This window comes from Corapipo altera, unplaced genomic scaffold (assembly GCF_003945725.1).
Source record: "Corapipo altera isolate COAL_440 unplaced genomic scaffold, ASM394572v1 47, whole genome shotgun sequence".
NCBI lineage: Eukaryota > Metazoa > Chordata > Aves > Passeriformes > Pipridae > Corapipo > Corapipo altera.
The window spans coordinates 7,351,147-7,371,538 of NW_020884897.1; the positions used below are offsets into that span (position 1 = coordinate 7,351,147).

The 20,392-nt window shown below is 37.6% G+C and overlaps 1 protein-coding gene across 1 annotated transcript in view; it reads left to right on the plus strand.

Annotated features, from left to right (window-relative positions):
* PTPRN2 (protein tyrosine phosphatase, receptor type N2) overlaps window positions 1-20,392 on the plus strand; it is a 648,310-nt gene that overhangs the window by 591,460 nt on the left and 36,458 nt on the right. The window contains exons 16-17 of the mRNA XM_027648381.1: window positions 1,415-1,488; window positions 9,637-9,714. Coding sequence (XP_027504182.1) covers window positions 1,415-1,488; window positions 9,637-9,714 — 152 coding nt within the window. The remainder of the gene's footprint in view (window positions 1-1,414; window positions 1,489-9,636; window positions 9,715-20,392) is intronic.

The window sequence follows — 20,392 nt, forward strand, 5'->3', positions numbered from 1 at the left end:
GTGAGGTACTTAGAATATTTGATAACTCATTTATTATTCTTCTTTATTAAAATATTGACTGGTACTTAATAGTTTAAAAAGCATCTTGGAATCCTGGTGTTAAGAGTGGTGTCACAGGCCACTAGACAAGGTACAAAAGGGGTCAGGCTGTATTCCTATACTCTTATTTTGTCTATTTGAAAAATCAGTGGAAAGATCGTCTCAAAACATCAGTATCCATGTTCAGCTGTAGAGGGTTACAGAAAGGGCAGCTCCACGACCTCTTCCCACAATATACTGTGTGGAATAGGTTTGCTGAGAAGTATAAATCATACTGGTTATGTATCAGGTACAAGGTGTTTGAAATTCTTATGTAAAGACTTAGACATCTCTCACATAAATTATCTGAGTGTGGTCTGGTCTTTCTTTCTTTAGTCAATGGAAAGAAATGGCATTTCTTGAGTACAGTTTGGCCTGTTTGAGACAGCTAAATCAGGATGAAATGATTCATCACCTAGAAATATTTCTTTTCTCTTAGCAGAAAGTGAGTCTAGATGATTGGAAGAGATGCAGACATCTGCATTGTCGCTGTCTAAGTATAGACAAATAAAACCCATCCATTATATACGTCCTGAAATAAAAAATTTAAAAAAAAGAAAAGGACTAGAGTTTGGTGTGTACCAGTTTTAAATATAATTGAGCTAGCACCAGTAAAATTACAAGTTAAAAAGTGATAAAATAATCCTGATGATGGGCAAATAATATAAGTCTCCTATGTCCAGAACTGGTGTTTTCCTTACTAGTCGTGTCTGAATCAGCTACAGTAGCACCAGTGTAAGATGTCTATGTGTGCTCCAGTTGTACTTTAAGTGCAATTGTGATTGGGATTTCATCTTCAAGTCGTATCGTCTCCCCATGTCACTAGTGGAGCATCACACAGCACTGGTCTTTGATCAGGGCAGATAACCTTACTGTGCATGTCTCAACTGTACTTCAGTGTTCCTGCTGTTCATTCTGTAGAGAAGCCAGGTGGACAAAGTTTCATCAACTTCCCTCTTTTATGACCCTGCAAACACAGGAGTGTTTCCTATAATACTGGGAATTTTTTAGTGATTTGCCTAGTTTAAATCTTAAATTCCCTGAACAGCACATATTCCCATTTTAATTAAGAGAGGCTGTAATACATCACAGTGCATCTCAGGAAGACAGGCTTTTCTGATTCTGAGCCTCTGGAATGTCCCAGTGCTTCATTCCTAAGTCAGACTGTGATGCTGTGGCCATATCAATGCTATGTCAAGGCCGGGAATCAGAAGGAAATATCCTTTCTGATGCTTTCCATTTACCGGTCTTGAAATGCACATTGATCTAACATTGTAACTTATAATGGGTAGAATACTGTTATAGAAACTTTCTTCTCTTATTTTCTCCTTTGCAGATGACCATTCTAGGATATGTCTGAAAGGTGAAAGCAGCCACGACAGTTCAGACTACATCAATGCTAGTCCAATTGTAAGTACGGTGACATATGATAAATAATCCAAATAGTTGATCCCTGTCTTTCCTTGTTGCCAAAATATGCTCACTTGAGGCACCTCGCTGCTCAGATTGTACAGCCTCAGGTTGTGAGCACTTCACAACTCTGTTTCAGGCTGTCCTTACAAATTTAAGAGAAATAAATAAATAAGTACCTTTTAAGTTTATGTACTAAGAAAATAAAGTCATTAGATAGTCCTCATTCTACCTTGTAATACTGTCAGGTTTTCTGTACTTGATATTATTAACTTACGAATTATAGAATTCAATGCTATACCCTTAGTGGAGCTTTTCCTTCTCCGAGGAGGTAAAAATAGCTTGTTCTTTTTTGCTTTGCCCTACTAGCTACAGCCATGGGAGGAATAGATTTTGTAGTCATGGAGAGCTGAGCTCCACAGACTTCTGAGCTTCTTCTGCATCAGAAAATGACATTTCCTCTTACCTTTCTTCCGCTGGTGACCCACTGATGAGCAACCTGGTGTTTCTGTAGCTCTTCTGGTTCTCTGAGCTTGCTGTTTTCAAAGCAAGAACAAGATTCCTTACCCCTTGTATCATCATTCCAAGTGAAAAGTAGGTCAATCCAGTTTTTGCATCCAGATACTCCAGTGTGGCCAAGCTGCCCCTTCCCGCCTTATGTAAGTTGAATCCTCTCTGGTCTGTGAAAGGTGACAGGGAGAAAAGGTCTCTCTTTGGAGGCACAAAATAGGTATGATAGTGCCAGTAGCATTGCCCTGTTATACCATCTCAACGGAAGTGTCATGATATCCATGTGAAAGGGGGAAAAGGCTCAGTGTCCTTGACCTCTGTGGTACTGCTAGTATTGGAGTAACTTTTTTTCATGCTTTTTATTCACATTAATTAGGCACTAATTAAAGTTATTAGAGGGAAACTATGAGAAAGAACTTAGGATGGAAAATTAGATCTCACTGCAGTGGGCTGTATATGCCATTACTGGCTCATTTTCCTGGGGAGTGTCACTCCCCCAGTTAAATGACTTTGTGTGGGCAAGGCAGCTGACAATTTGCAACAGCATGAAATTACAGTCTGCTTACTTCCAGTGTTGTTAACAATACTTTTTTTCTTAAAAAAACCCACAAGTACATAAAAGCTGTTCCCTGATCTCTGTTTTCTTTACTTTCAGCAGAGTTCAAAAGCTTCATTTCCTTCAACATATCAAAATGCTATATTCTGAGAGTTAGAAAATACACAGAAGTCAACAAACATCTTTGGGATGTTTTTGTCTTTCGCTTAGGGTAGATGGGAAGCCAAAGCACCTGCACATTCAGGGATTGCCAATTTCCATTTTAGAGGACAAGAACAGACATGCATAGATTAGAATTTCTGGACTCCTTTTAGGTATGTCTCTGACTAGACCAAGCTCTATTTGGCACCAGGATCAGCAGATCACAGTAAGTTGGTGCTCCAAGGAATATGTATCCTGCCTGTAAATCATACACAGAGGTCCAGCTCCAGTGCTTCAGTGCTCTGTTTGCTTGTCTTCAGGACGCAGTTGGTGAGTTGTGTTTGGTCAAGCCTTAATTTGGTAGTAGAAACAGAGAGGTTTTTTTGGGAAGCACAGGAGTGGGAGGGGATAACTGGAAGTAAGATATTGTATTCTTGTAAGAGCTTGGTTGTGATTCACATGATTACAACTTGATGTCAAAGTGGACTTACAGCATCTGTAGACAGTGCTAAGCCAGGTTCGGTGGTTGCAGCTGTACAAATGCTGGGATTTACCAAAAACTCAAGATGGGCTACCGAACCTACCCAAAAGACACAGCTTAACTAGTTTTAGTACACAGATTTGGTTGGAGAAGGGATAAATTCTTGCATGTGTGTATATGCCTGTTGCAATTGTAATTCTGGATTATAGTGTAATTATTTCTTTAATTACACTGAAAAGTATTAGATTAAGTAGTATTTGAGGTGAAGAAACAGGACCAAGATATCCCATTGACAAAACTGGTTTGCTTTGCCAGGATGCCTGAAGCTAATGCAAGCAGAGAGTCTCTGCTTCCACAGCTTTAATTCTTGTGTTTTTACACAGAAGCTGCCTTTCTATCCAGCTCTTAATAAGGGTATTTTCTTCTGCAGGGTTAGAAGGTATTTCTTTTTTTGTCACTTTCCCAGTCTCAAGAGTTTTGTTCAATAAAACAAGTCACATAGATGAAGCAAAAAAATCTTATGGTTGTCTTAATATCTCTTGCAGAAATATTTTTATACCCAGAGAAGAGTGGGTTCACAAGTGTTTTATTAGACTGGGACAAGTACCCAGTAACTTGCATAACCAAGAAAAACTACCAAGAGAAATTCTTGAGTTCCTTTTCTTAATGGTAGGATGGAGAACCTACTGTTTGGGGAGAAGTGCCACAGCTGACATTTGTGTAGACCTGCTATTCCAAGGAAAGATGTGCTGCAGATAGTTACGTGAGTTCATTTCACTGAGTAGTCATTTTGCTATTTTGAAAGCAGTAGATCAAAATATGTGTTTCCTGAAGGTGATGCAGTGGGAGGTTGACAGGAGGAAATCACTGCTTTGCAAGCCCATGGTTTGGAAAGATTCCCTGCAAACTGTTGAATTTAAAAAAAAAAAATAAAATTAAATATCTTCAGGTGAGTGTAAACATATTTGTTAATCTGGTATAGTTTTTGTAAAATGAGGTAGAGTATAGGAGTGACAGAGAGATTCAGTCTCTGTTCCTCTCCACCTCAGTTGCCTACTGGAATATTGTGTTGGGCACTTGATTCTGCAATATTTACTGTGGTTGTACAGCTGTTGCAGCCTGAGCTGGACGTACATGCTATTACTACTGATCTCTATTTGAGATCTTTTCTGTTAGCAGGCACACATTCAGTCTGTGTCCTCGTAAGTGTGCAGTGGATGTGGAGTACCAGTACAGTACTGATCTGCCTTTGCTTGCTCTTGCAAAAATCCTACCATTTCTTTCCTTCAGACTGCTGTCTTTCCACTTAAATAACCTCGGTAATTATCATATCAATACAGGGATGCTCCTGGTGCATTTGGCATTGCAGCGCTTGGGTGAGGAGTGAGCACTGTGATGAGCTGCAAAATGGGCATTAATAGCTCAAGATCAGTACAGGCTGAACTGACTGGAAGAGGCTTTTTCCTCCCCACGTGTGTGAGCTGTCTGGTGGAGGAAGAGTGTAAAATAAAGTAATTATATCTGAGCTTCAGAGAGGGAAGCTGCCAGTTGGGTGCATGTCACTGGGTATCTCCAGCTTCTGGGTCAGTGGTCCAGTCTCCAGCTGGGGCTCACTCAACCTTAACTGAAGTCTAAATGAATGCAGCAGCACACCTTAAAAAAAATATCCCCGTGCTAGACAATGAGCTGACCACCTGCCCACATGCTTCTTCCTTTTAAAAAGTGCTATCCCTCCTCAATACCTCCTTTCCCTCCAATATGATGTGAAAACTGGGGTTAGATTGGTGGCCTCACAGCAGCTGGGAATGGGTGAGGAGAATCAGGAAAGATTTAGTCCAAATTCTTCCCATAAGTCTTTAATTTCACTGTAGTGTAAGGCCAGGCAAAATGAGTCCTTGGGATAAATTTACAGGGTAGAAATCTGTTTCCCTCCTCTCTGAAATAACATAAAGTACTATGATAATAACTCTGCTATCGGCAGCTGAATGAAAGGCTTGCAATTACAGCACAAGGAGACCCTGACTGTGCAGAATAAAACTGTGATAATTACTTCTGTCATATTTGTACTTAGTCCTCATTAAATTTCAGGAAAATCATCCAGTAGTAAATAATGTGCAATCTTTGCTTTTAAATCAGAGGTCATGAAAGTAAATGGGAAATTCTGTTTTTCCTCATAGGGTGTCTGAGAGAGAAAAAATCCCGTCAACTACATTTTAAAACTCAGTTTGCTTATTATTGAAGACACCAGACTGAGGAATGTCATTAGCACAACAGTTTGTTCAAATACAGCATACAAATTACATCACCAAGAATAGACTCTGAAATTCATAATGGCATTCACAACCAGATTTACTTCTTTCATTCCATTAGGGGTTTTAAAGGAAGGATTTAAAAAATTGTTTTAAATTTTAATTCAAACATGAAAGGGAGGACTAGTCTACCTTTTTAATTTTAATGCTGAGATAAATATGATTACAAAGTTCATCTGCATTTGCAGGATATGCTTTCTTTTACATAAACAAATACACTTTTTCTACTTTTAGAGACTGCTTATACTTCGTGTAATAAATACATGCATGGAAGTAGATTTTGTTGGTGCTTAAACACATTAAGTCTGGAAACCACACAGCAGCTTGAATCGATATGAATTTTTAAGGTGTTAGTCGGATTTCAACTTCCTTTCTGTCAAATTTGGTGTACAGTGGATCTCATTCTGATCTCATGTGATTTAGGAATATTTCAGCTGGATTCAGAGGATTTAGATGAAGGTAAATGGTGTGACTGAGACTACATCTCACCCAGCATCTTTCTCTGTGGAAAGTAAGGATCTGACAAGCTGAAAGGGAAGGTAAAGGGCAGGAATGAATGTGTTATCATTTATGTGAGATTTCAAAATGGTCATTGATGCCTATTGACGGTTTTACTTCAGTTTACAATTTTACAAGGCTACTTAATAAGAATCTACGTGTGCCACTCTCAAGTCCAAATACAATACATTTGAGGATTTACTCCCAGAATGTATTGATTTTACTGTATTCCATCAGCATTATCAGTGAAATCATGCAGCAGCAAAATCTCTATCGAAAAACTCAACAAATTTCAGCATTATTAAGGGAATCCTTGCAAAGTCCTGGGATAAGACAGCAAGATAATAGAACTCTTGAAGGAAAAACTAAAGGTGTAGCTTTTATTCTCTAGTAAAGCACAGGTGAAATTGTGGTCTGATGTTAACAAAGGTGAAACCAATTGTGATAGTGTTCTTTATATTTTTTCCTACTTTAAGGTACCATAATTCAACTTATATTACAAAGCACTGTAGAAAAATATGAGTTGTATCACTAAAGTTTTATCTAATTTTTCTTTTCCAAGAAGAAATCTCAATGCTCCTCCTGTTTGTTTCCATTTCCTTTCAATACTGGTAGTGACGGAAATCACCACAGTCAGTGGTCAGTTATAGTAATCCTTGATCCCTAATATAAAATCATGGAAAAATAGATTGAAGCATTATCACCAGACTTGCCTTTGTTGTACTGCAGTAGAAAATGAGAATTCCATCATAGTAGAACAGCTGTAATAATTGCGGCTTTTTCTTTCTAACAATGGCTGTTCGATCCAGTTCTGATGCAAGCCTTGTGAACTTGATGCTTTGATGGGGAAGAGGGAAGAATCCCATTCTTTATGAACAACTACTATTAGGGTGATTTCTGAAGGTTGTTCTGATGTAAAATGTTAGCAAACAGTCAATTTTTGATTTAATACTTGTTTATATGGAGTCTGCAGTTCTCCATTCTTCTCTGGAGAATACATTTTCTATTTTATTTTCATGAAGTGAGAAATCTGAGAGATCCTTGAAAGAAGATAATGACTAGTGACATAAAAAAAAAAAGCCTTTTACTTGATCCTTGATTAGTTAGTTTAAAACCCATTACTGACTTTATTTCTTTATTCAAACTTCTGTTAACTTTGATAGATTAAGTTGCCCTTAGTGTTCTTGGTGACCTTGAGAGAATCAAAAAGAACATAGCAAAACCATTCAAGAGCCATCCCTTGCCATCACCTACTCACGTTAAATTGAATGTGACCAGGGTAGTGATTTTTCACACTTTTCTTGAAATACGTGGCCTTTAAAACAGTACATGTAATAGAAAATTGATGAAACCAGGAATTTCATTTAATTAGTTTAATCTTTGCTCTTATTTTGGTTCAGTTAAAGATCATTTAATTGTGTGATAGGGCTTTCTGCCATCTTCTATTTGCTCCAAACAAGAAGAGTTTCTGCTCATAATTGTTTTTTGTGCACCGCAATGTGTTTGGAATATAATAATTGTAATTGTCTTTTGGATTATTGTTAAACTGCTGATATACTTCACTACTCTGTGCTTATTGTAATGTTTACCATGTTCCAACAGCACCTTTGTGACAGAGGTTGATTAATGCTGAAATGCCAAGATTGGCCTATTCCTGATTTATCAGCTGAATGTTGAGGAATGTTTCCTCCATGACGGTGCTCTTTGCATCATCCTTGATTTCTTCCGCCTTTGTTTTCTGGCATGTCTACGTACAAAGAATTTATTTTAACAAGAAATTCAAAGTAAATTATTATTTTTCTAAAGTTTGGTGTATCCATTATTGGTTACATTTCTGAGCCAGGCTCTCACCTGTCGAAGAAGTGACATCATTTTCAAGTGGATGCAACGGTTTCCACAGGGAGTAGCAAGTCCTCCTCAGTGCAGGTCGATTTTTCTAAGTTAAGATTTTTAGTTCCAGCATAGGAAACCATTTCAGCACAATGATGATCTTAAGGATTCAAAACAAAACAACTACAAAAATTATTTCAACTACAATGGAGAAAAAAAAAAAAGAACACTTTTAAACATGAATTTACTTAATCACATTTGCTGTTGTTTTTAGCTGTGTTTAGTTCAGTGTCTCCAATTCTTACAAAATAAAACAAAAAAAAGGAGTTGCCCTCTTTGAAGTGGTTCCTAAGGTTTTTTTGTTAATACTGCTTTCTGAAGAAAGCTAGTTTTCCTCTGGTCTCAAAATACCCGTAGTAGTCAATGTTCTGCTATCAGAATTGCTTTTGTCAAAAGGCAAAAAAGTAAGGTTGAAATTTGCTGAGAGCAATTGCTTGTTTTGAAGATTTATTTGCTGATAAGAGAAGCATCTCAATGAAACGCAGAATAAAATGATGGTGTTATAGACATCCTGGACAAGTTTTTTTGTAACTATGGGTGGTGAATCAGAAGTAAGCTTTTAGTTTAAATTGATTCGGTGACTTCATTTTACCTGTGTTGTGTTGTCATGGGGAATTTTAATATTAAGTCCGGCTTAATTATATGTCAGAAAATTAGAAACATAAAAGTGTTCTCTTCCTTTTTGCAACATTCATTATATTGTTGTTCTTTTAGAATAACTTACATCTGTTCTTTTATGGTTCTTCCCTCTTTTATGTTGCACATAATTATGAGGTGCCTTCTTTTGCGCAGACATGTACCATCACTGAAAATTTTGATAGGCTATGAATAAATTCTGGAGATGCCTGTTAATGCAAATGTGGCTCACATTCATTCTTATTCAGATCTTTACTTATAGAACAGAATCATGTATTGAGACAAATTCTGCCTTCAGCTACATGGATATAAGTTAACTCTCGCCGACTTCAGTGTCACTGAGTCACACCCACACATCTGAGCTGAACCAGGTCTCTTTTCTTTTTGTTCAAAGTTTTGTCTTACCCAGGGTTAGAATGAGTTTGTTTGTTTTTTAATCCTATCAGCAGATCTTCTTTTTCAGCAGAATGAGTCCTAAGATTTAGAACCAAGAAAACCACCCATCGGTTTGAAAACATTCATTGTAACACACTAATCCTATTTACTCTTGATGGCTTTGTTTCTCAGATTCTTTATTTTTTCTGCTCAGTGAATTTTCTGCTCCTTGAATTAAACGTAATAATTAAGGTCTTTAAACAGAACTTCCTCCATTGAGGCCAAATCCATGCATTTAGATAAATCAGCTAACCGGAAAAAGCCAGAAACTGAATTTGTTCCCCATTTTTGCTGGTTTTTAGTTGCATGTGCCCTTGACTGGCACAGTGGAAATGGAGAACATATTTAGATGTGTGGAGCATTCTTAACATTCAGTGTAGAAAAATGTTTCAAATGGCTCCTAGGTTGCTATGAAACCACAAGTACTGATCTCAAATAAATGCCTTTGTCAGCCACCATAAGTGATCTTACTCTGCATATTGAGGACATAGGACATGGCTCATCATGTGTGATGATATTCATCTGGTAGCATCAGTCTTTTGGGGGAAAAAAACAGAAATAAAATTCTCTGCTTGCCAATAAAGGATGGAGGGACAGTCCCTTGTTCTGCCCTTACATACTTTCTGTCTCTAACACAGCAAGGGATTTTTCTTTCCAACAAATCCAGTCCATGTTCTTTTTTCTTATTCCAGATGGACCATGACCCCAGAAACCCTGCATATATTGCCACCCAGGGCCCTCTCCCTGCTACTGTTGCTGACTTCTGGCAGGTAAGTTAAACACCTTTTTGAAAACTGAATTTATGTCGTAAGTTTTCCTGTGCTTCTTGAAATGTAAGTTGTATAGAAATATGTTGTGCTTGAGTCACTATAGGTGTAATAACCTCCATTCTAATGTCTTTGTTAAATCTAGTACATAGATATTGAAGCCATCTGTGTATTAAGACAAGCCCTGCTAAAGAATAGTTGATCTGAAAATTATCGAAAACCTCAGGCCAAAATATTCATGTTTTAGTGCCAGGTCTCTGTAGTTAAATTACTGCCAAGGACTGGGTGATGTTGAGAGGGCCTGACCTTCTGAAGAATGTAGCCAGAATTCATGGTCACTCTCCAGATTACAAAGGACCTAACATTGTGTGCCATGAATTTTCCCATTGAAACCTACTTCTCACATGTCCTAGTTCCCCAATATGCTTAAAGTCTTACGCGTTTTCCTTACCACACATAGTCAAGACCCAGCTGCATAAATTTAAATAGAGGCAGAATTTTTTGCAGGATTGGGGCTAAATGCAGTAGTTATTGATATACAAACAGGAATTTACTTTGCATGCAGGTGTTTCACTTGCTAGTGCAGCTCTCAGATTTGGACATACACACATTGCTGGGCTAGATGTGTATGATTGTGTGATGGATACACTGTGTTAGATATTCCTTTGAAAGTGTAGAAGTGCACCTGACAGGTTACAGGAGCTGTTTGGGGAGGAGGCTAATTGGGTCTTATTATCAATACAAACATATGTTTGGGGTTTTTGTTTTGCATTATGAGTTTAGAAGCATTTTTTGTTAAGATAAAGAATATCTGTGCAAAAATTTCAGACATCATTGTATTTTAGTAGCTTGCATCAGTTGAAATCATTTCTTCATCTGCATTACATGACCTATGATTAGAAAGTATTAACTGATCCCTATTGAAGATGTTTTTCATGTCACAATTTCCTGCTTTTTATGACAAGGAATCAGCACATTTTCAAAAAAATTGTTGAATTTTGGATGCCTGGATATTTAAGTGCTCAGTCTGAGATATTTTGGGACTGGTTTTAGAAGAGCAGAGCAAATGCTTTCTGCTTGAAGTCAGTTGAACTTTTGGTCTGGCTTAAATTTTCAGGTGACTTGTGGGTTTTATCTTCACTGTTTGGTAATTAGACACAATTGAGAAGACTGATCTTTTTTCCCTTGGTAGGTGGATTCCTTATGACAGGCATGGAACTTGAAAATGTGTCTGTTAAGTTAAACATGCAGAATCAAATTCTATATTAGCTGTTCTGTAATGACATTTTATGATTCCTAAGGCCCAGGCTTTTAATTGTATATTTTTGCATATTTATATATTTATATTTTGTATGTTTTCACCTGCACCTGCCCCTTTGCATGTTGAAGAAAGAGCCCTCTTTGTATAAGCATTGCAGAAATCAGAATTAATCATACAAACACAGTATGAACAGTTAGGCAACCTGTTTGCATGGTCACAGAGACTACAACTGAAATGTTATTTTTTTGTTCTGTGATCCAATCTTCTTCATTCCAACTTCATACTCAAAAGATCTCTTTCTTTCCTTTCTTTCCTCTTGCTATTTTGGGTGGAGGAGTCTTCACTTGCCTTCTGCTCTTTTTGCTATGTCTCCTCCCAGTTATCTGTCAGTGAAAGTTCACTCCGTCTCCCCACCAGATTTGCTGTGAACATCTCCACACAAACCATTTGGAAGCCATGGTTCACCTTCAGTTCAAGTATTGCTATGTGTCCATTTTTGATGTGATGTTCTTTTATTGTTTATTCTATTAGGTTCCACAGGAAAATTGGTTTCTGAGATTTATTTTGATTATGTCTGTCACTTCAGCATAACAATCTGCCCATGGCAGGTTGGTCCATCACCCACTTTTCTTAAACTTCCTACTGAACACATATCAATGTGCCGGTTCCTGTCCCAAGCCTTTTACATGCCCCAGGGTACCAACTAGGCATAATAAACAAGCCAAGAGAGATTAACTCCTTGCAGAACAGTGCATCCTCAACCACTGCAATGTAGTAGACCCAGTGTACAAGCGAAAAACCATGGCTTGAAGATGTTGCAGTTTATGCCCGGTTGCAGGAGTAAATTTAATTTCTGGTTTTCACATAATAGTACTTATTTTAAGGTAAGGCCTGGGAAACCTGAATGTTCTATGGAAAATAGAGCCTTAACTGCTGTCAGGGCACAATCCTTTGATATTTATTTAATACAGTTTTCTGTAGTTTATGGTACTTCCATGGTGCTGCCACTGGGGACTGTTTAAAGATTCAATTATTCATTCCTGATGCATCTTCTCAGTAGTTCTCCTCCCTCTCCCTCCTCCACTTAATCCCAGCTGTTGCTGAGTTGTATTGCTCTTTTCCCTTTTTTGTGCTCAATGAGGCAGTTTTCTGACTGATAGTGAGAAGAATGACTGACTCCAGAGGGATGTGGGACTATTCTGCTGTTCTTTGTCTAAATGCACATTGTCATGCTTTAGCAAGTCCAGCAGAAACACTTGGAGTTTCATCAACGTCTATGGCAATATTTATTAGATGTATTGCTCCTAATTTTTGCAGAGATTTAGATGCTGAGATTTCTGAGAGACCAGTTGCATGGTGAGCAGCAGCCACTTCATTGTATCTTGGCTGAAAGGCTGCCCCAGCAAGAACTTGTTATAATTGTTTCCACTCTGTGGTCTAAAGAGCATTTGTTCTACTTGAAAGTGTAAGGCAACTTTCCTGGCATTTACAGCACAGCTGATACCCATAATGAAATCCAAACTGCTTCTGATTTTGCTGTCTAGATTTCATGCTCAAATTTCTGACACAGCTTTTAAGACTGGTTTCCCTTAAGCTTGCATTAGATTCTTCCACCAATCAGTGACTACGTCTACAGTTGCAAGCAGTGTGGCCCACTATGAATGGATTTGTAGAATGTCACAACACTTTGTAGGTTTTACTTCAGACCAACTGTTCATTAGTCCAATGGTCTGAATGCCTCCTGGCAGCGGAGAAGGCTAAAGATGTATCTGGAGGGAGCTCCTTTCTAAAGGACCTCAGTTCCTGAGCTCTGACACTGCTCTGCTGTTTCTGCTGCTCTTAGTCTGTCCACTACATGATCACGTGGTCACATCCATTATGTCTATTTAAGATCAAACAGATAAGTAATTTTGGGTGATTTTTTTTTCCTAGTTTTATTAGTAGGTTCCTCTAAAACATCTTATGTTGATTCAGTGGCCAGTATTTTAGTGCAAGTGCTATTAGACACTTAGCAATCAAATTCCCATTTACTGTTTTTGAGTTGCCCAAATCTGAACAAAGATCATAGTTAGATCAGTGTCTTCTCTTTCCCAAACTATTCAAAGCTTTTTCATACAACACTGATGACACTTGATCCAGGCTCATCTCATTTAGCATTCTTCCCACAGTAAGCAGATACAAACCCAGTACCGCTGTGAGACTGAAGAGAGACAAGTTTCATTGATCTCACTAGTGACCACTTCTTGGAAGATTGTGTCTTTTTGGTAGGGTGGAGAAGAGGAGGTGTTATTCTTCAGTACCATCTAACTAGAGCCGATAGAACTGGACATTAGACTCAGAATTTTCTGTACAACTTCGTGTTCATTTGGGTTTTCACATTGACTTGAGAGATCTAGCTTGATGGAAGTTTTTCTCTCAAAGACACAGTGTTTGAGCTGGATATTGGGTAATTTTCAAATGGTGTTCAAATTTGTATATGTCGTGAAAAATAATAATGATAAAAAAGACAATAGTCTTACACTGGCTTTTCTAATGGCAAAAGACCACTTCTAGGCATCAGACTTCCACAGTTATCTCTGACTCTCCAGTTTACTTCTGCAGCTCCTTAGTTTCTTGGCATAGCTCCTCTCAGTCAGCAAGTGCCAAGTTAGTTCCAACTTTCCTGGCTCACCCATTTCTTTGAAAACTTTCTAGCCTGCAGGAGTTGTGTTGTCAGTCATCTCATTGATCTGTTTTGCCACAGGGCTTCCTAATCTGTCTGGATATTCTGTGTTTGTGGCTCAAGTGCAGATTTCATCTCTGCCTGCTTGTCATCTCTTGGACCACTCTGGAAGTTTTCCAGCCGCTACTTTAATTAATTTCTAAAAGCCTCTAGCTGATTTAAGTCTTCATTTAATTTTATCTGGTCTTGTTTTCATCTTTTTACCAATTACTATTTCTGAGAGATACAACCTTCATTGATTCTATTTTGATTCAGTGGGAATTCCACCTCATGATTCCCTTTCTTGAAAACTGGATGACTCTCCTCACATTTTACCTGAGTGGTTAAACAATTTGTCAGGTCTGTGGGTTGTTTTCTTCTCAGCTGGAAAGAAAATTCATCCTCAGGACAGGGTTTTGCTTTGATAGAGTTCCATTTTATTTACAAAGAAAGTACAGAGTTTTATTTCCTTGAACAAAGACAGAATCAAATAACAGGCAATAACTTCTTTTTTTCCAAACCTCATTCACCCAGTGTTTTACCCCCAACCTCTCTTTCAGCTTTTCGTCTACCAAGATCACAATGCTAGTTTGTCGAGCTGTGCTGGTGGTTTCTTTATTCCTTTTACACATTTATGCTGCTTATCGGGATTAATCATCTTGCCTTGATTAATGCTCTCTCTCTGCATTAAGCACATGAGTTTCTAGAGAAACTCATGGGTCCATATGCTTCACGTTTCTCTTGGTTTTGATGATAACTTCTGTAATTTCAGTTATCAGGCTTCATAAAAGAGTTTGCTTGTTTCTTACATTTATCTTGAATGAAAGGTGATGATTTTGTCCGGCAGCTTCAGTGAGATTTCACTCAGCTCTTTCACATAGCGCTATTAAAATTCAACATCTCTTTGAACATAATTCAAAAGAAAGAGGATGTAGAACATTTCTGATCTATAACAAGTTTTCGCAGCAGGAGTTCCATGTTGTGAATAATTCTGGAGGCATAAAATTTTATTATTTTCCATATGTGCTGGGTTATAATTCCACAAAGTATTTGACATGAAGAACATGTCTTAACTTGCAAAGTATTCTAAGAAGCAAGGATTGATAATATGCAAGAAAACTATTCCTAGGTGTTAGGATATTTAGAACCAATTGTCCTTGCACTGAAAAATTGTTCTTAATTGTGGTGGTTTTATAAATTGCGTGTCTGCTAAGGTTTGTCATCTCCAAATAGAGATTCCTATAGGAGGCCATAAATTTTTCCTCTTGTAAATACCCTACGCTATGTTTTGCTATCATAAATCTACCCACATTTGCCTTTCTTTGCCTCTTCCCTTTCAGAGGGTAGTGCATTTTCACTTTTTTTTTTTTTAACCTTATTAAGTGAAATAGAGGGAGGAAACAAGCACTTCCTGCCATGTTTTAGTTACCTTAGAAAATGAAATCATATGTGATACATAATTTTCGTAAGCATTTGTTTTTCTGTGATGTCCTCCCTCCATGACAAACATGATTAATCATTCTCTGAGCATTACATAACTTCTACAGAAGGAGTAGAAAAATATGATTTGCCTCACTTTGCAAATGTTCATTAAGGTTCAAAGCACCTACAACAGCAAACCTTGAGGTTAAATAGAGCCCACACTTGTAGTTTAGACCAGAAAATTTCCTTGTTTTTTGCCTAAATAGATCTATAGCTCAGGGTAGATAGTTTCCCAAATGCCTCAGTCCCTGAAGGGCTCCCGTGTGGAAAGGGTGACAGAGCAGATACCACTCATGAACAGCACTGGGTCAGACACAAGATCAGGAAGGCAGACTTCAGGTGCTGCCCCTTTGTGGTTAGGATGCTCCTCTAGGAAGCAAGGAAATGCTTCATCCTACATGTTCTGAATCAAACCCATGCTTTTCACTACCCTATCCTTCCTCCACTTTTAGCCAGTACATGAAATAGTCTTGGAAATGCTCTTCACCCTACTTGTTAAAGCTGGATGTGTCTTGCCAAAAAAAGAGAGAACTCCCTGGAGTGGAGGTTTGCACTGCTGTGGTTACACTGAGTAACCTCATCTTTGCTCCCTTGATTATTTTTTACTTGTATTGCAAGAAATGTAAAGTGGGGAAGGAGTCCCAAGAATAAAGTCCACAGCCCTAATGTGAGCCAGGGATTTCAGTTGCTATTTGCTTTTCATTGCCCCAGACCTGCATTTCTTAATCTAAAACTATTTTTAATTTTCTCTACCCATTTTCAGGAGTAAATTATCAGCACCCACTCAAAAACTGACTATTGGTTTCCTCCCAGATCGCACTGGAATGTTAAGAACTGATTCCCGAGTCTCAGTCTCGAGGACACGATAAATCTTTGCATGTCTGATCAGCAGCACTTGGTTCTCTCTTCCAGTATTTGGAATTCAACAATAGAAATACAAAATACTGTCAGTTGATTGTTTCCTCTGCAGAAAGGATTACTCATCAGTGATCTCCAAGGGCAAATCCCAGTGGCAGGAGACCATGTCCCTGTAGCTGAATGAGTCTTCCTGCAAAATCAGTGTTCCAAGCCCATGGGCTGAGTAGGAACAACTGTACCAAACCCTATTCAGCTCTAATTGCTGGTTTCTGTGCTCCCAGTTCAGCACATTTTGTGAGTGCTGAAATTAATTTACGGACTAAATTACTCTTCTGCATTTTGTTATGTGCAGAACACGGTGCTTTCCAGCAGTTTTGATTCCCAAGTTTTATTTTCCTTGCCTGGGATGAGACTTCCTGCATGTCTAATCAGTTCTCACCTTCAGAAAGAAGAGCAGATGAAAACCAGTAGAATGCAATTCAATGTGTAAAATATGCATATTTTAATTTAATAAAAGAAAAACAACAAGGGAGTTGTAGGCACAGAACAGTAGCCCCTAGAGCTCTAGTAACTTGTCAAGCCATGAGAAATAAATATAGCATTAGAAATTCCATAGGCGTTCAGTAAAGGAGTGTGCATTTGCCATGCTCACTTCTAATTATGGCTGTGGTTGGAGAAGGTACTTAGAAGTGGTCCTTTTAAAATTTGTATCCCTTTATTGCTTGACTTACGTCTTTCCAATACTAAAGTGCAAAGCTAATTACTGACAATTTTCGTGGACTTTTGCTCCTTGATGTGGTTTTGTCAGCACTGCAATTCTAAACAAAGCTCATATTTAAATTATTTAATAATAAGGCTTGAGTTAGGAGTCTACTGAGAAGAATAAGAGCAGTTTATATCTCTCTGAGAAAGCATAAATTATTGCAACACATGCAATCATCTTGAGTTTGCCTTTCCCGTTGACTTCCAAACAAGTGATGCTGCAACAGCAGGGGACATAATACAGGGAGCCAGACTGATGACCTCATATTTATATATGGTCCTCTCTGAAACCATCTTTTCAGCTGCAGTCAGATACTTTTTAAATTAAATACAGATTGTTGATCGTTAATTTTTCAACATAGAGGTTGGCTTAGCTGTCAGGCGCTGCTATGATTTTGCAAGTGGCAATTCTGACCTTGCCAAATTTGACCCTTTTCATATCAAAATGATAAGTCATTTTCAAACAAAGCAGTTTGCAAAAACCATTTGTATTACTTTTTGACTGGCATACATTGTGAAGTTCTAGTTGATAAACAAAAATCTAAATTCCCCGCCATTTTTTTTCTTCAGTTAAAAGGTCTCCTTTCTTTTAAAGCTTGAAAGAAGTCACAGTTGAGTTAATTATTTTCACGATATGTAATGGGAAGAATATTATCTGACCCAGCAAGCGTTAGTACCTTGCTTTGTTGGGTTCTTTTAGGACTTGTGTTTATTCATGTTGAGTTTTGATAATCATTAGAAATTATTTGGGTTCTCTTTGCTGTTTTTTCTGCTTTTCCAAATCTTTGCATTTTCCAACTATATTGGAAGCCTAAAAGACTGAAAAGGCACATTCTGTAGTTTGCTGGAAATCTCTCCCAGAAAGCAGCTGGTGAAAGATTAGCCTGTTATATTTAGTGAACTTGCAGTATTTAACTGATCATCCCATCTATTTTCTACTTTTAAATCATCACATTTTAGAAACTTCTCCACTAGTCTCCATTAAAAGAAGAGCATCTGGGCAGAGCTCATATCCTGTCATTTCTCCATCACTAAAATTAAGAAAATGACTGAAAAATAAGTTTGGGAAGGATCATTCATTACAAAAAGAAGCTTCAAAGTGATGAAGTGTCTGGAAAAAAAGGAGTTTCATATTAACCATTTTATTTACAAGCTAGTAAACAAAGACATTTTCAAATATAAGCTATCAAAAAAATAATGTTTTATCAGATTTATGGCAGTTTTGTAACACTGGTTCTACTATTTGTGACTTTATTTTTCTCCTTACTTAAAAAACCAATTCTGTGCTCCTCCTCAAGTAATTCGTACTACATATAATACATATAATTCAGTGTGGAAGTCCTTTGTATGGGATTGGCATGCTGGATAACCACAGCATGAGGTCTCCACACTTGGTGGATTTCATCAAAGGGAATCCTGCGGATCTCAAACACACTGCTCATCTTTGGGTTGCAGGATTCAGCCTTTAATTTGCAATAAGTGGAACAGGATGGTGTTATTCTTGTCTAAGAAGTGTTTTGAGAATGATGCATACAACAGAACCTCATTAAAGATCATTAACATGTTACTCTCCAGACCTATAGGCTGAGGGTAGACGTCACACAAAATTACACACTGTCCTCCCTTTTCAACCAAGCACACTCTGTGAGCTCTGCAGTGAGCTCCTGCACTTTATCTCTTCCATTCAGAAGACTCTGTTCAACATTTCTTCTTCTCCCAGAAGTATTACCATAACTTTCAAACATGAAACTGCCTGTGCTAAGTGATTTGAATAAGTTTAGTTTTATATATTTCAAATATATATGCGTGTATGATATAATGTGTATATAAATGATTAGATTTTATAGACACTTAGAGTCTAAGGCTTAACTTTGCTGGGCTCTACCTAAACATAAAAGACTCTGCCCTCAGGGCTTGATATTCTCTTCGTTCTTCTATCACATGCATTGACTTACTTTCTATTGTGCAAGCATACAAAGTTCAGAAGTATGAGAATTACCATGAATTTGCCACCAAACCTCCTCCTTTATTCTCTAAGCCCAGCTGAAATGTCTCTTTGGTAGCCAGAGGCACTTCTTCAGAGGCTCTACTGGGATTGTGCAGACCTGGTCTGTGTAACCAGTTCTTTTGCTACCAAGACACACTCTTTGGGGCCACTTTCCAGTTCATGGACATGTCTCCACCCTGAGCACAGCAAAGTGTCAGTACTGGGAGGTGCAGCTTCTGAAAAACTCGTCAAGGAGCTAAAGATGGAGAGGTGAACCAATACCAGTATAAAACTCTGTGAACTGCTTTTGATTCGTCCCGCTTCCCCATTATTTGGGAAGAAATCCAGATACCAGCCAGATGTTCTAATATTTGAATTAGCAAGGAAACAAAGAAAATGCTGTAGTTTCCAGTCACAGGCTGTGAGCCTTAGTGGAAATCCCATCTCAATTGTAAGCACAGGAGATGCAGGGGCAGTTGTTGTAACAGGGATGATGGCACTAGGTGGTATTGCCTTCTTGATTTAGTAGATTTGACTCCTACTTTTCACACAATGACCTAAAAGAAATATTATACCCCAGAGTAACTTTGAAATTGTTTGTTTAAATTAACTTTCATTTGGATTTATGCTTAATGAAATCTTCAGAGATGCAGACAGCCCTTCTCTAATGAAATGCTCTATCTTTGAACCAATGAACAGGGTTGCCAAACTGTAAGAATTCCTCTCTAAATGAGTGGGCTTTTATAATGTTACACTTGGGTGGCACAGGCAGAGTGCTCGATGATTAGTTTATGGTCTAGATCATTGTATTTTTATTACACTCATAAAAACTGTGTTTCTCCTCATTTTCGTAATGGCTTCAATGAGCTTCTATACCTTCTAGAGGCACATTAAATCGTTATGTGATGGAAGTACTGATTTAGTGGGGCTAGTTTTAAAGTAAGATGCATGTTTTGAATTCTTATCTTAGTCTGATTGCTGACTGAAAAAGTGAAACTACGTTAGAATGAATGAAATCTGTAACGTCTTCCTTACATATAAAGAGGGTTCCCAGCTGTGGCCTGAAATGCAGTACATAAAAGATACAAATGATAAATCTACATCTGTCTGTAAAATGTCTATAATTTTAAAGTATTTTTAAATGGTTTGTGGCATTCTGAGATTTTAACATGATGATGAGGGAATTACAGTATTTTTATTTAAAAAATCTTTTAAGGAGAAAAAAGAAAACAGATAAGAAAGATTATTTTTTATTCTTAAATTTCACTGTAATTTTCTCCCCACTTCTTTCAAAATGATAAATAATCCTATTCTGTGCAAACTCTAGATTCATTTCTCTAAATGATTCTAAACTGGTTTAAAAAGTTATTTTAATTATGTTGCAAAATGAAAAAAAGGGAAGAAAAATGTTATTTGTTTTTCTATATGCAAGCTCTTCTTAAAAGAGAAGACAACATCATTATCCATGAATGGGAAACCTTTTTATTTGATATGTAATTAAAAAAAATAATCCTTGAATTGAATGTATCATCTCATCTTTGCACAGTTTAGACAAAGGCCTTTTTTGTTGACAAAATTTACATGTCAATACAGTTGCTTATAAATATTTCTGTGAAATAAACATAACCCT